Raw genomic sequence first — 15,578 nt, 5'->3', positions numbered from 1 at the left:
CTTGAGTTCTACATTTATTTTTAATGATGGGAATTTTTTTTCCATGCTTGTGGAGTGGGAGTTAATGATTTTTAGACACAAAGTAGGTGTACTAAATCAACCTTGCAGATTAAGCTGCTTAATTTTTCTTTTTTCACAATTTGTTCTGGACTTGGAATGTTCCTCCTGGCATAGAACAAATATCTCACTCCATGGCCTTCATACTACATTTGGTCATGGGTGGTTGAATGTTTCATACAAATTGTTAAAAATCCCACAACCCAAGCATGGAAAGGCTTAGAAAATGCAAGCAGAGGGATTACTGACCAAGATTAGGCTGTATACCATTAGCCCAAAAAGTTGAGTGAGTACACTGGGGACACAAAGATGACTTGCATGTGCAGCTTCGATGAAGTAAGTTCCTGTGACATGAATAGAGTTTAATTGTAACATCCCAATGTAGCTAAACTTAGTTGTGCAACAATTAAACATAGACATAGCTAAATGTCGAATATGCTGTCTTTAAATAGAAGGTAGAAACTGGTTACTAAGTTCTCTGTTCCAGATATATTATTCCCCATATTTTTGAGTGGCAGAGTTCTTTCACAGGAAATATTTAGATCCACCTATATTGTTGAATAAGCCAAAATAGTTGGGTTTGCTAAACCATAAACTATGGATTAAAATTTATATATTTGGCTTAAATCCAGCACACATTGGAATCTCTCAGTAAATGGGAAATGATCTATTTTATCTTATAATAGTCTTAAGAGATGTGAGCACTTTATTAATCATTATGTAAACCAGTATTTTTTTTATAAAGTTCTATTGATAAATTTGTCAAGTTTATTTCTGAAAATGCATTAGTTTTCAAAGCAAGATTAAAAAAACATAAAAACTAAGTACTGCAGGAAAAAGATTAAAGGATTACAGAAAACTGTTCCCCACCCACCCCCATCCAGAATTTATGTTTCATTTAGGGGATTTGTTATTTGGCCAAAATAAATCAATGCAGCTGATTCTTTTTCATACATTCTGAACCAAAATGCCCTGTTAAATGTTATTTTAAGTTTCTCGCTGGCATTTTCTTCTGTGTGAGCTTCTACTGGATCTTCTTCACTGGGGCTGAGCTCAAAAAGTTGCTGATTTATGATCTGAAAGCAAAAACAAAGATAGTAAATCTCAGTCAGTAGAGCGTAGTGCTAAGATTATAAATGAAAAAAGCCCAATTAATGAAAAGGTATTTTAAAAGCTAATAAAAGAGATTTGGAAATTTGGTTTTTAAAAAAAGTTGTATGTTTGTAGAAGGCTTTCATTTCATTTTTTTTTTCATTTTAATTTATTTGTATGCCGCCCTTTTCCCTGAAAGGGACTCAGGGCGGCTCACAACTCAAAGGGAGGGGAAAAACAAACAAAGTTACCAAAAACATAAAAACCATGCATAATTAAAAAAGCACAACAGTCATACCATTCGAAGTGGGGCAGCGAGTCTTTAGCCCCAGGCCTGTCGGAACAGCCAGGTTTTAAGGGCTATGCGGAAGGCCTGGAGGGTGGTGAGGGTACGAATCTCCACTGGGAGTTCGTTCCAGAGGGTCGGAGCAGCCACAGAGAAGGCCCTCCTCCGGGTAGTCGCCAGTCGACACTGGCCGGCTGATGGAATTCGGAGGAGGCCTAGTCTGTGGGATCTAATTGGTCTAGTGGAGGTAATTGGCAGTAGGCGGTCTCTCAAGTACCCAGATCCAATACCATGAAGGGCTTTGTAGGTGACAACTAGCACCTTGAAGCGTACCCGGAGATCAACAGGCAGCCAGTGCAGCTCGCGGAGGATAGGTGTTACGTGGGTGAACCGAGGCGCACCCACGATCGCTCACGCGGCTGCATTCTGGACAAGCTGAAGTCGCCGAATACTCTTCAAGGGCAGCCCCATGTAGAGCACGTTGCAGTACTCCAGTCTGGAGGTCACAAGGGCACGAGTGACTGTTGTGAGAGCCTCCCGGTTCAGGTAGGGACGCAACTGGTGCACCAGGCGGACCTGGGCAAATGCCCCCCTGGTCACAGATGACAAATGGTGTTCAAAAGTCAGCTGTGGGTCCAGGAGGACTCCCAAGTTGCGGACCCTATCTGAGGGGTATACTGTTTGACCCCCCCCAGCCTGAGAGGTGGAACACTTGGCCAATTAGTAGGAGGGAAGCACAGCAGCCACTCGGTCTTATCTGGATTGAGTACAAGCTTGTTAACCCTCATCCAGTCCCTAACAGCCTCGAGGCCCTGGCACGTCCATCGCTTCATTGAGTTGGCACGGGGCGGACAGATACAGCTGTGTATCGTCCGCATACTGGTGGTATTTTATCCCATGCCGTCGAATGATCTCGCCCAGCGGTTTCATGTAGATATTAAAGAAGAGGGGGGACAGGACCGAACCCTGCGGCACCCCACACGTTAGGGGCCTAGGGGTCGATCTCTGCCCTCCGACCAACACCGACTGCGACCTGTCCGAGAGGTAAGAGGAGAACCACCGTAAGACAGTGCCTCCCACCCCCACCTCCCGCAGTCGTCGCAGAAGGATACCATGGTCGATGGTATCGAAAGCCGCAGAGAGGTCAAGGAGTACCAGGATGGAGGCATGACCTCCATCCCTGGCTCTCCAGAGATCATCGATCAATGCGACCAAAGCGGTTTCCATGCTGTAGCCAGGCCTGAAACCTGACTGGAAGGGATCTAGATAACTGGTTTCCTCCAAGGACCGCTGGAGCTGAAAGGCCACCACCTTCTCAACAACCTTCCCCACAAAGGGGAGGTTGGAGACTGGACGATAGTTGTTTAAGATGGCTGGATCCAAAGATGGTTTCTTCAGGAGGGGTCTCACCACCGCCGCCTTTAATGCGGGGGGAAAGACCCCCTCCAGAAGGGAGGCGGCAACAACCGCCTGGATCCAGCCCCGTGTCACCTCCCTGCTGTTAACAACCAGCCAGGAGGGGCACGGGTCCAGTACACATGTGGAGGCACTTACAGCTCTCATGGCCTTGTCCATGTCCTCAGGGGTAACAGCCTGAAAATCAATCCAGTGATGTCCTACCAGATTATCCCTTGGTGCCTCAGCTGGTTCTGCGGGATTGGAGTCCAGGTCCGCCCGAAGCCGAGCAACTTTATCCGCGAGGAATTGGACGTAGTCCTCAGCTCTGCCTTGCAAAGGATCGCTCGTATCCCTCCTATTTAGGAGGGAACGGGTTATCCTGAACAAGGCGGATGGGCGCGACTCAGCGGAAGCAATCAGAGAGGCAATGTATGTTCTTTTTGTCGTCCTAATTGCCCGGATGTAAACTCTGACGCTGGTTGTTAAAAGTGCTCGGTCTGACTCGGACTTACTGGATCTCCATCGATGCTCTAGGCGTCTCTTTCGGCGCTTTATCTCCCGGAGTTCCTCAGTAAACCAAGGGGCCCTCCTGGATCCACTGCCTTGGATCGGCCGTAAAGGCGCAATCCGGTTAAGAGCCTCTGTCGCTGCTGAATTTCAGGCAGCAACCAGAGTCTCCTCTGGACTGCGGGCGAGAGTATCAGGAATAACCCCAAGCTCCGTCTGGAAACCCGACGGGTCCATAAGTCGCCTGGGGTGGAACCACCTGGTCGGTTCCTCCTCCCTACAGTGGGGGTTTGGTCTCCGAAAGTCAAGCCTCAGTAGGTAGTGGTCCGACCATGACAGGGGTAAGATCTCACTACCCCTCAGACCAAGGTCACAACTCCACTGCTCCGAGAGAAATATGAGGTCGAGCATGTGACCCGCCGAGTGAGTTGGGCCCTGGATTACTTGGGTCAAGCCCATGGCTGTCATGGAAGCCATGAACTCCTGCGCTCCATCAGAGTGAGCGCCGATAGAAGGCAGGTTGAAATCCCCCAGAACCATAAGCCTGGGAAACTCAACTGCCAACTCGGCTTATATGGTTTGTGCCACAATTTATCATCTCTCCCCCCGCTTCCCTCCCTCCCTCTCTCCATCTATCCATCTATCCATCCATCTATCGCTGGCTTAGGAATTCTGGGAGTTGAAGTCCACGAGTCATAAAAGGGCTATGGTTCCCTATCCCTGATCTACTGTATATTATCTGCCCTTGGATATTGAATACATGGCCCAAACCGATAGATTAGCATGCTTACAAAGAGCAAAGGTCAACGACAGCATACCTTTCCAATGGTCACATTACTACTGCTTAGCAATCTGAGATTGGCTTCTTTTCCAAGCAGATTAGGCATCCCCTGTTTCCCAAGGAGTTCTTGAAGGTCGAATATGCTGTTAAAGGACACCCTTGGGAAAGTCAAGTGGATTTGTCTGCAGAAGAAAGAAAGAAAAGAAAGAAAGAAAGAAAGAAAGAAAGAAAGAAGAAAGAAAGAAAGAAAGAAAGAAAGAAAGAAAGAAAAAAGAAAGAAAGAAAAAAAGAAAGAAAGAAAGAAAAAAAGAAAAAGAAAGAGGAGGGGAAAGGGCAAAGCACAAGATTATGAAAGAGTTGTCACTTCATACTTCAGTTGTCAGTCCCTATCATTGTATTTTTTCTTTTATTGTTCTCATTGTTGTTTGACAAATTCTAAAAAATAAATAAAAATAAATAAATTCCAAGAAGTGCTGCTTATGGGCTTCTGGAGGATTTAGGGTTGGATTTGCCACTGAGATCACCTATAAACTGGAAGGGAAATGGGACTTGGTTGCTTCTCTCTTAACAAAGGGAGTAGTGGTTATCTCTCATCGAGTGTAGGAGGAAGGGAGAGTGCCCCTTTCCTAAATATGCACTAAAGTGACAACCATGCCAGGGTGTATATAAAAAAGGCACCCAAATTCAGACATGACACCTGTGCTTGCTCCTTTCCGCTCAAGCACTTGATCTCTTTGTATAATGTCCTCTAAAAGTATCTCTTTTCATCAAGATGAAGCAAAAACAACACTTTCCCTAAAGTAACTTGGCAAATATCTACTTTGATTTTGTATCTATTTGGAATTCTGCACAGAAATGCTACACAGCTCCCTTTCTGTGTTGTGCACAAATAGTTTGTTCTGTGGTGTATTAAAGGTCCCTTCTCTTAATCATATCAGCTTAAACTGCCACCACCTGATTAATTTCTTATTCTTTTTGTATCTAGGTACCCAAATCAATGCAGGACAGATTACAATGCCATTCTTGAGTGGATGGATACTCTCGTAATATATGGGCTTGAATCCTAAAGAAAATTATGGTTTGGAATAAAAATAAATATAGGTGATCCTGAAGTTACAATCAGTGACTGTTCACTGAAAAAAGTGATTTAACGCTTTCATTTTTTACACTTACAACCATTGCAGCATCCCCATGGCCACGTGGTCAAAATTCACATGCTTGGCAACTGATTCATATTTATGAGGGTTGCAGTATCCCAGGGTCATATGATCACCTTTTGTGACCTTCTGACAAGCAAAATCAATTGGGAAGCCAGATTCACTTAACAACTGTGTTACTAACTGAACTGCAGTGATCCATTTAACAGCTGTGACCAGAAAGGTAAAAAAATGAGGCAAGACCAACTTAACAACTGTCTCACTTAGCAATAGAAATTTTGGGCTCAACTGTGATTGTGAGTCAAGGTCTACCTATATTTGGAGGATATTTAAATACTGAGATAAATTCTAAATTCTGTGATGCCAGAGATGGGCCAGGTCCCCATTTAGTCCAGTCAATGATATTTGAGTGTCACAAATTACATATCCATGGTACATAATAACAGAATAAGAGAGTTGGAAGGGACCTTAGAGGTTGTCTAGTCAACCTCCTGCTCCGGCAAGAAACCCTTTACCATTTTAGACAAATGGTTATCCAATCTCTTGTTAAAAACCTCCAGTGTTGGAGCACCCACAGCTTCTGGAGGCAAGTTGTTCCACTTGTTAATTGTTCTAACTGCCAGGAAATTTCTCTTTAATTCCAGGTTGTTTCTCTCTTTGATTAGTTTCCAATCCGTTGTTCTTGTATGAATGGTAAGATGAAAACTAAACTTTAACTTCTCCATCAATTGGAGAATCTCATACCTAGCACATCTGGACTCTCCCTGATTCTACAAAGATCTTCTTAGAATAATAGAATTGCAAGTGACCATTTCTGCCATCATATCCCACTTTCCGCACTGTGGAAGAATATAAATTAAAGCATTCCAGAGACACATGACCGTCTAGCCTGAAGAGGAGACAATTATCCACCACCTCCTTGGATCTACTATCAAACTGTTCATATTGTTATGAAGTTTTTATGGGTGCCTAGTGTTATGATGAATGTGTGAACGTACTTCGATTGCAAGCCTTGGAACCATTCCAAAGAAGGTGTCAAAGAATATTGATCATCGCTAGTTAGCTGATTGCTGTTGCTAGGCTGTAAGAGCAGCAAAAATAAACTTTTGCTGAGAGGAATTTTGACAATGGAAAGTCCTGCATGATATTTATGCTTGAAGACTCCAGTTACTGTCATCATAGGAACAAAGATCTTAGTTTGGGAATCAAGCCAGAATTCTTGGGGTTCTTTGAGTGGGGACGCTCCGTTTATTACAGCTGAAAAACAAATGAGAAACAAATGAAAATATGGTTAGAAGAAACTAATTGTTTTCTCCTCTTTGGCATAAAAAGAATACAGCTGAATATTACATGCAATGTATATTTATCCCTTTATTCACTACTCTTCTTGCAGAATTTAACCAAAGGAACTTATAACACAAAACCATAAAACAGTAAATCAAAAACTGGCAGAATATAAGAGTAGGGAAACTAAATTCAAAGTGTTAAGTGAAGTATTACTTTAATTAATTGTGTGTATTGCTTTTGATTATGAGCTGAGAAACCTTAAGAGGCTCAAAAATATGCACTATCTTTCCCCGCAATTAAAAATCTGCTTGGGAAACTGATCTTCAACAAGTATCCTTTGAAACCACAATAGATGCTCTAAGAATCTCCAGAAAGTCCTTATACTACAGGAATAGAGCCACTATACTTTTCTCCTATAAAGGTTTCTCACACACTGCAGTCATAACCTTTTAAAAATAGCATAACTATTTTCTACAATTGTATCCTATGAGCAGTCACACAAAACTAGTTTGGTGTAGTGGTAAAGGCATCAGACTATAAAGACTGTGATTTCTAGTCTCACCTTGGGTGCCAAACAGCTAGGTGACCTTGGACTGGTCACTTTCTCAGTCCTAGGAAGAAGCAAGCAAGGACAAACTACTTCTGAAAAACCTTGCCAAGAAAACTGCAAAAACACAAAAACTAATCCAGGAAGTAATCAGGAGTCAACACTGACTCGAAGGCACAAAAACAAATATAGACTTGGCTGACTCTGGTATGAGAGATAACCAGATCATATGATTCCCCTTTTCACAGTTGCAGGTCACAATGACTAATTCCTCCTATCCCCTTTTTCAGAACAATATATATCTTCCAAGCAACTCTCTTCCCCATCCCGAGATTCCTTGGTGAGGAATGGGAATATATTCTAATGGTGAAAAGATAGGCATGTAACACACTATATCTGAATGCCCATTTAATCTGTCAGAAGTTAATTTTGATAAGAGGGAATTATGGTAATAATAAGGGTTATTCAAGTTATATTCTGTGTTACAGACCTGATGAACACATATTTTATTACACAGTCACTACACTAACCCATTTTAACAAATGGACAAAGTAGTTATTGCATTATTTTACAAGTTTCAAATTATTATTATTATTATTATTATTATTATTATTATTATTATTATTATTATTATTATTTTCCCCCTATCTGCTCCTTTCTAAGATTGTCATTGGTCTTACTCTGTGGCAATTCCCTGTCAGGTACCTTTGAAATGAGTGTAAGTTGTCAACAGCAGGGTGGTTTCCTGATCAATGTCAGCCAGAAGACCCTTGATTCTGTGTGCGCTCTTGCTTTCGACAAATGCATTTATTTGTTTTGCTGCCTCTGTGGGGTTGGTGAAATCCACAGCTCGAATGTGGAAATTAACATCTGGAAAGGCCAATTCATGGACAAAAGACTCAGATAAATGGGCACCAGGAGCAGAGAAAAGGCACAACAGTTTGGAGAAAATCAGTCCCTCTGTGTCCCTGAAGCGTAAGGGAGCATTCAGGATGATCTTCAGGGCAAAGAGAACTTTATGTCCATCTATTTTGAAGGTACAATGTGAGTCACTGGATGGTGGGTTAAACCCTAATAAAATCTGCAGATTGGTTGCTGTTTCTCCAGAAGCCCCTAAATAAATGGATAATAGAGACTCGTATATGAATATAGGAGAGAGGATAATATTGCTGTTTTCATGTATTTTCTTCAGCTCTTTGTAAAAACGGGCACCAAGAATATAAATGGGGTCTTTTAAGAAGTTCACACCCAGGCGTTTCTCTTCTTCCTCACTCTTGTTCCTCAGACTCTCTTCATATGTTGAAGTGAAATGGGACTCAATTGAGAGGGGAACAAACGTCTTCACCAGCGGTTCTCTTTCTCCCAGCTCCTTGCAGCTGTTGGCATTGATATTGTTAAAGTCAACCAGGAAAAAGGGGTGAACATATACCCGATCGCAGCCTCCAGTGGTAAGGTACAGAAGAACACATAGCAAAATGACTCCAAGTTTCATCTTGACGTGGATCTTCACCTGTGTCTGTTTCAGAAAGAAATAATTACAACTGTCATCAATGGATATTTTATGGATTTTGGGCAGGCTTTCCTTTTATTAAATAGAAATTAATGTATGTACTTAGGAAGCATCCATTAGCCTACATGGAAAATTTGCCATTATCCAGCTGTGTTTCTATAATTCATTGAAACATAAAGTATTTGATTGCATGTTACTACAGTGTGATGCACTGTGTTATAAAACTGAGTTTAATTATGTATAAGCATGTTTAGCAAATCTAGACTAGACTAGACTAGAACAGAACAGAACAGAACAGAATAGAATAGAGTTCTTTATTGGCCAAGTGTGATTGGACACACAAGGAATTTGTCTTTGGTGCATGTAGTCCCAGTGTACATAAAGAAAAATGAAATAGAATACATTCATCAATAGAATCATATATTCCATGATACAATACTATATTGGTTTTTCCGGAAGACATTTCCAGAGATGGACAATTGCAAGACCTTATTCCTTTTTCCTTTTGGCATATTATTTCATTTTACATCAGCCTTGCATAATTTTAAAAATATATTCTGTTTAAAAAAAACAGTTTTTCTCACTAACTGCTGTTTGAAAAGATGAAGCTGCTATATACAATCCTTAAGTCCAAAAGCAACTATGCAGATCTTACCAAACAACAATAGACTACATTTAGGTTTTGCTTAGCATACTGTATAAACTCCGCCAGTAATGGCTTTGACTTATTTATTTTCACTTGAATGAACAGCCTTCTTTTGATTTATATAAATGCTCACGTAAGAGGACTTACTGATCATGGCTTGTGAGTTAGTATTAAACATGCCTCAAACAATATGTAAAACAATCCTTCCTAAAATATCCCTTCTAATGTTGCATCATGAAGACAAGGGATTGGTGATGACCAGCTTAGAACTACAATCTGGCTTACTCAAGCTCTTCCTGCACATAACTTTTAGCCAAGTACATTCAATTTGCATGAGATTGAGTTACACATTAGCCTCTTTCTCGCTGAATGGCATAGAGGAGTACTAAACATGGAACTCAACATTTGCCTATCCTCTCAACAGATCTTCATGTGGACGTCTTTCAAGGCAGTCCTAATATAGACTAACCTAATTAAGATTACAATTATTACCTGGAATTAAAAATAAAGGTAAAGGCTCCCCTCGCACATATGTGCTAGTCATTCCCGACTCTAGGGAGCGGTGCTCATCTCCATTTCAAAGATAAAGAGCCAGCTTTGGCCATCTCCGTGGTCATGTGGCCAGCATGACTAAATGCTAAAGGCACATGAAACACTGTTACCTTCCCACCAAAGGTTTTTCCTATTTTTTCTACTTGCATTTTTACATGCTTTCGAACTGCTAGGTTGGCAGAAGCTGGGCAAGTAATGGGACCTCACTCCATTATGAGCCACTAGGGATTCGAACCATCGAACTGCCGACCTTTCAATTGACAAGCTCAGCGTCTTAGCCACCGCATCCCATCTGGAATTAGGTGCCACCAAACTCCATCTTTGTATAGTAATGGTTTAGAAATAATGGGGAAAAAATGATTTAGACTTTGCGCTCCCTGATGACAACTTCCTTTTTCCCCACACTAGCCTCAGAAAATATATAGCTGCTTTAAGAAGCCAGTTCATAAAAGTGAGACTATAATAGATGGGCTGCAAAATAATCTGGATGACACTAAATAGCAGCAAAGACTCACCCAGAGATTTGCAGCCTATGTGTGGTATATCCAGTGAAGAACCTCACTACCAAAAGAATGATGTCTAAAATCTTATTTTATATAAAATTTATTGATTTAATCATTGAAGCATCTAACCCTGAGGTGAAGCTAAAATTAATAAAAAAATAAAACTCTAAAACAGATTGACCATATATCATTGTTTGTGTAGGAAAATCCTCTCTTTGTATGATGCTGGTAAAAATAGTGTCCATCCACTGTCCAACATTTGGACAATGGTCTGAAGGAGCAAATGGTATCCATTCTATTTACAAGCAAGATGTTATAGTTTCTCAATCTGCACCTCTACAAAAATATGAATATTGATATATGAATTACATTCTTCAAACATATTTTTGTGCCTAATATTCATATTGCTATTGGTGATCCAACATGGTACATTGCTTCCAGGACAGGAAAAGCTGCTTCTACTTCTTAAAGCAGTTTTTACTTATTGGGAAAGAAAACAGCAGCCCAGTGCTAATTGGAATAAATATCCTTTTTTTCTTTAGCAACTGCGTCTTTTTTCCAGACTCATATAAAGAGGTCATGAAAATTTGTTTGTAAAAAATGTTAAGAAGTACTCGACCCAATTTCCTTGTGCTTGCTGGGAGGTTCTGGAATTGAAGTCCACACATATTAAAGCTTCCAAGATTGAGAAACATCCGTCTATATCAGGGGTCACCAACCTTTTGGACCTCAGGGACCACTAAATTTGAAATTTTAAATCCTGCGGACCACTAATATGATTTTTTTTAAAGATGAATAGTATTTAGTTCAATATAAAAAAATGCAAATAATTTTTTTGCAGACCGCAAAAATTTTCTCATAAACCACCAGTGATCTACGGACCACCAGTTGGTGATCGCTGGTCTATATCACCTTCTCTATATTTTTTTAAAAATATAGAGAAGGTGATATATATTACAGGTGAAGCATACCAACATCAACACAGGAGGAAAAGGGACACAAGAAGGGAAAGTGATACATGCTATGATGTCATAGCACAGATGTTATCAATAGTATAATGGCACACAAACACAAAATGTTTTTAATATGATCATAAGACTCCTCAATTAATAAATTACTATTGCTGCTGCTGCTACTACTACTACACAGTGACATTGTGGCTTGTTATCAATTACTGATGACTGGGAATTTTCATCTTGCCCACAAATATCCTTTTCTTTCTTCCTGTGCCATTTCTTGACTATTCCATATGAGCTGCTTCTCTATAGATTTTATTCTGAAATCACACTTCCTTGTTCACAGAATTTCCAAAAGAGAATGGGCTTTCATCCATATTCATATGTTTTCTCCACTAATTGTCTTACTCTTTTTATTTACGTACAGATAAAAAGCAACAGGGAGGAAAAGATGACTACCTGTATTATTGCCTATTATTCTGGTAAGAGGACTGAGTATCTCAATTATCATAATTTATTCATAGAAGACTCAGGCCTCCTTTTTTCATTTAGTAGCTGTAGGAATTATCTCCCCAGAAACCACTTCTACTGCAAATATTTAAAGAACAGCATTTGCTCTCTGTTGACATTTTATCTGGTTCTCATAAAGTTGTATCATTGCACGAAACCTTCAGTTTTATGGGTTTCCGCTTAGTGGACTTTGAACACAATAAGCCGAATCTGCTTTTTGTTGTTTGCTTTGGCACACCCCATAGGCCAGTTTGTGTGTGCATTAAATCCTATTTGGATTTAATGGATATTCTGCTTTAACATGTACTCTTTCTCCCATTCATCCATTAAATTTTAGGGCTATCAGATTATCTAGATTTCTACAGCCCAGATCTGCTAATCATTATTTATTTTTTTCCTTTTGCATCTTTACTTACTCACCCTTTACATGTATTTGCAATCTGGGCAATTTGAAATTATTCCAGGGGTTAATGTACTCTGTACGATCTGTAAAATGAGGGATTGCCGTATTGTTCCACCAGTGCTGTGGTGGTCCAGCTAATGCCAACAGGTTTTATACTGCCATCTGATGGTTAGTGACCCTATAAATTGTTTGTGTAAAACCTCACTGTTTACTTGTGTGCATATAGTTAATTAGTTTTTTATCAAACTTTAAGTTTAGATGATAAAAGTTGCATATGAACTGAGATTTGCATATCACACTAAACTATAGTTAATTTAAACAGGTTTTTGAATATGCTAGAGTAGCCAAGGTTATATATAATATTTTATTTTATTTATTTATTTATTTTTAAATAATTTTAATTCAACCTTTTTAAACTTTAAAACAGCATTTCCAATCCTTACAGTGTTCCGATACCGATATTCATTTTATTTACATTTTTTTAAGTTTTATAGTCTCTTATACATTACATATTATACATATGTGTGCGTATATGTACACACACATACATACATAATACCTTTAACTTTTAGCATTATTTGCTATATTTATACGTATATACAGTTTTTCACTTTACTATATTGTTCCTAGGTACTCTTTATGTATTAATTTTGTGTCTAATTTATAGCCAATTGTACCACCTATTCTAGATCTTATAGTATTATGCTTTTAATTCCATGGTTAATTTATCCTTTTCTGCACAGTCGAGCATCTTTTTTATTATCATTGCATTTGAAGGAATGTTGGCTGTGGTAATTCTGGCTGTGGTTATTATATGGAATATAATTAATTGATTTTTCTTGCTTAGGTTTCCTTTTATAATCCCCAATAGAAACATGGGGATAATTTTTTAAAAAAATATATTTTTATTTATTTATTTGTATCCCACCTTTATTGTTTTTTTTAAAAAAAATAATTGAAGACAATGAACATATTCAACATACTTTCCTCCTATTTTCTCCACAACAGCAACAGTGTCAGGTGAGTTTCACAGAGAAAGAATGTCCTAAACTGGATTTCAGAAGGGACTTGAACTCATGGTCTCTCACTTTCTATTCTGGTGCCTTAGCTACTAAGCCAAACTGGCTTGTTATACCATGATTTATTAGAGCTGCTTCAACTGTATTTGCCAAAAATTGGGCCACCAATGGAATACAGCCAGATTGTAGGGTTTTCTGTATCTCTTTGATGCCCTATTGCAGTCCTCTCGATTTTGGCAGCCTAGATCAGGTGGCTTTATTATTTACAAACCAGAGTGCCTATAACCATAATATACCATGTTAAAAAAACAAATAGGCACACTGTTTCATGCAACATGGGAATCCAACCGCTGTTGCATTTTACCTTATGGGGGAAATAAGGAAAAGCAAGCAAACAGTTACCACAACCTCAATGATTTTGAGAAAAAGAATAAACTGCTATTTTTCAACAGGATTTTAAAAAACATTATTTTCCGTCACCATCAATAACAACAGAAAAACCTTACTCACATCTCCGTCCCTTGGGCAAGAATCTCAGGCTGTTTTCTGTGCTCAGGATCGAATCCTGAGGGAGCACTTGGGCTCATCTTTTATTCTCCTGATTGCCTAACCTCAGTTACACATTAGCTGTCCCCTCTGTTCTCTGACTGTGATGGACAATGTTCTGAGAAACGTGTTTTTCCATGTATTGGGAAAAAAGGGGGGGTCCCTTTCTTTCCCAAGGAGGAGAGCAAACATTGACTTAGGTGATCATTTCATCAGATTTCTGTCTGCTCTCCAGTCCTAGTCATTTCAGTATTCTACCTCCACTGTAGTAAAGGTGGCCTGAGAGCTCATTCTCCAACACAAACAGCTATATTGGGGATCATAGGTAGTTCCATAAACAGTAGTTCCTGCAGGACAATTTTTGTACATTATAAGCAGGGAAAGAAACAGTAAAAGACATGAGTATGAATGATAGGTGTAGATATTGACAGTAACATATTTATCTTAAATGAAATTGAGAAAACAGTATTACATCCTTTGAGGTATTACCTGTATAGTGGAGAAACCTGAGAACAATAGCAATAGCAATAGCAGTTAGACTTATATACCACTTCATAGGGCTTTCAGCCCTCTCTAAGCAGTTTACAGAGTCAGCATATTGCCCCCAACAACAATCCGGGTCCTCATTTTACCCACCTCGGAAGGATGGAAGGCTGAGTCAATCCTGAGCCGGTGAGATTTGAACAGCCGAACTGCAAAACTGCAGTCAGCTGAAGTAGCCTGCAGTGCTGCATTTAACCACTGCGCCACCTCGGCTCAGTCCCACTTCTTGGTTCTTTTGACCAGGTGCTAAATTTGGATAGAAAATATCCATGTCCAGTTAGTCCTTGACTTACGATTGGTCGTTTAGCCATTTACAGCCCTTTGCACTGTTCCCCAATCATATGACCATGACTGCATTGTTTTGGCTGAAAATCGTGTTTACTTCTGTTTTGGGGCAAAAATGCCCACAGCGAACAGTGGATTTGCTTAACAATTGCAGCATTTGTTTAATGACCACTCCAAAAAAGTTTGTAAAATTGGGTCCAGTTACACAATGACCTGCACAATCTATGACCATAATGGGCAGGCTACCCATTTTACATTACTTGCACACACTTTTCCTCAGCAATTGTTTCCAAGAACAAATTGTTCTCTGAGATGTCTTCAAAGTAGTTTTTGGCGAAATCTTTTTCTTCCTTTCTCCTCTTTTTGTAATGTAGTCCACTCTGTTCCTCCTGGGAATTAGGCATTGTGCCTCAGCAAGATTTGGGTCAAGGGAAAGGGAATTCCACCGTCATAGAACAATATGAACACTTCACAGACATAGCTATTGTTGAAAGAAATGTCCATCTGGATTCAGTTCCAAGTGGGGAAAAAGACACTGGAAACATGGAGGCTGTTTGGAAGGATGGTTTAATGGTGGACAGGATCACATGCCTTGGAGCTCCTGGGAGAAAAGGGAGGAGATGCTGAGAGTCCCTGGGTTTTATGGCCTCTCTGAGCTTTGAACTTCCTGGGGCACAGGAAGAGTATCCTGATTGGTTGCTGTCAGAGATCATAGCTAGCTTTGTAGGTTGTCTATGTGCTAAGTTTGGTTGAAACTTGGCAGGTGGTGCAATGAAGGGCAATGAAATGGCTCTGTCTTAAGGAGGTAGATCTTTGTTATGTAGAATAGACTGGCTCAGGTCATAATGGCCCATTGACAAAATGGGGGGAGGCTATTAAGAGTAAGTCTGTCTCCTGCCTAGAAACATATTTCTCTATTTCTCAACCAGGGAAATATAATATTCTCCATTTTTAATATTTCCTAGGATATTTCATTTTTATAGTAGAGGGGGT

The 15,578-nt window shown here is 39.9% G+C and overlaps 2 protein-coding genes across 2 annotated transcripts in view; one reads left to right on the top strand and one right to left on the bottom strand.

The window, feature by feature from the left end:
* Positions 1-740: 740 nt before the first annotated feature.
* AGT (angiotensinogen) lies at positions 741-13,829 on the bottom strand. The gene is made up of 5 exons (XM_032215448.1): positions 13,722-13,829; positions 7,818-8,628; positions 6,277-6,535; positions 4,159-4,303; positions 741-1,133 (listed from the first exon to the last, which is right to left on the bottom strand). The coding sequence occupies exons 2-5, from the start codon at positions 8,602-8,604 to the stop codon at positions 945-947; spliced, it is 1,380 nt and encodes a 459-aa protein (XP_032071339.1). The 5' UTR covers positions 8,605-8,628; positions 13,722-13,829; the 3' UTR covers positions 741-944.
* The window catches only part of CAPN9 (calpain 9), a 45,127-nt gene continuing 40,663 nt past the window's right edge, over positions 11,115-15,578 (top strand). The window contains exon 1 of the mRNA XM_032215449.1: positions 11,115-12,360. Coding sequence (XP_032071340.1) covers positions 12,330-12,360 — 31 coding nt within the window. The 5' untranslated portion in view covers positions 11,115-12,329. The remainder of the gene's footprint in view (positions 12,361-15,578) is intronic.

The sequence above is a fragment of the Thamnophis elegans genome, chromosome 4 (assembly GCF_009769535.1).
Source record: "Thamnophis elegans isolate rThaEle1 chromosome 4, rThaEle1.pri, whole genome shotgun sequence".
NCBI classification, from domain to species: domain Eukaryota; kingdom Metazoa; phylum Chordata; class Lepidosauria; order Squamata; family Colubridae; genus Thamnophis; species Thamnophis elegans.
Note: the sequence above shows the minus strand (reverse complement) of the source record. Positions and strands in the feature narration are given on the sequence as shown.

Coding starts and splice junctions, on each gene's coding strand:
- AGT (XM_032215448.1), bottom strand. CDS start 8,604: ATGAAACTTGGAGTCATTTTGCTATGTGTTCTTCTGTACCTTACCACT. Junction 6,536..7,817: donor AACTTACACTCATTTCAAAG/GTACCTGACAGG, acceptor TTTGTTTTTCAG/CTGTAATAAACGGAGCGTCC. Junction 1,134..4,158: donor GTAATGTGACCATTGGAAAG/GTATGCTGTCGT, acceptor TTTTGCTTTCAG/ATCATAAATCAGCAACTTTT.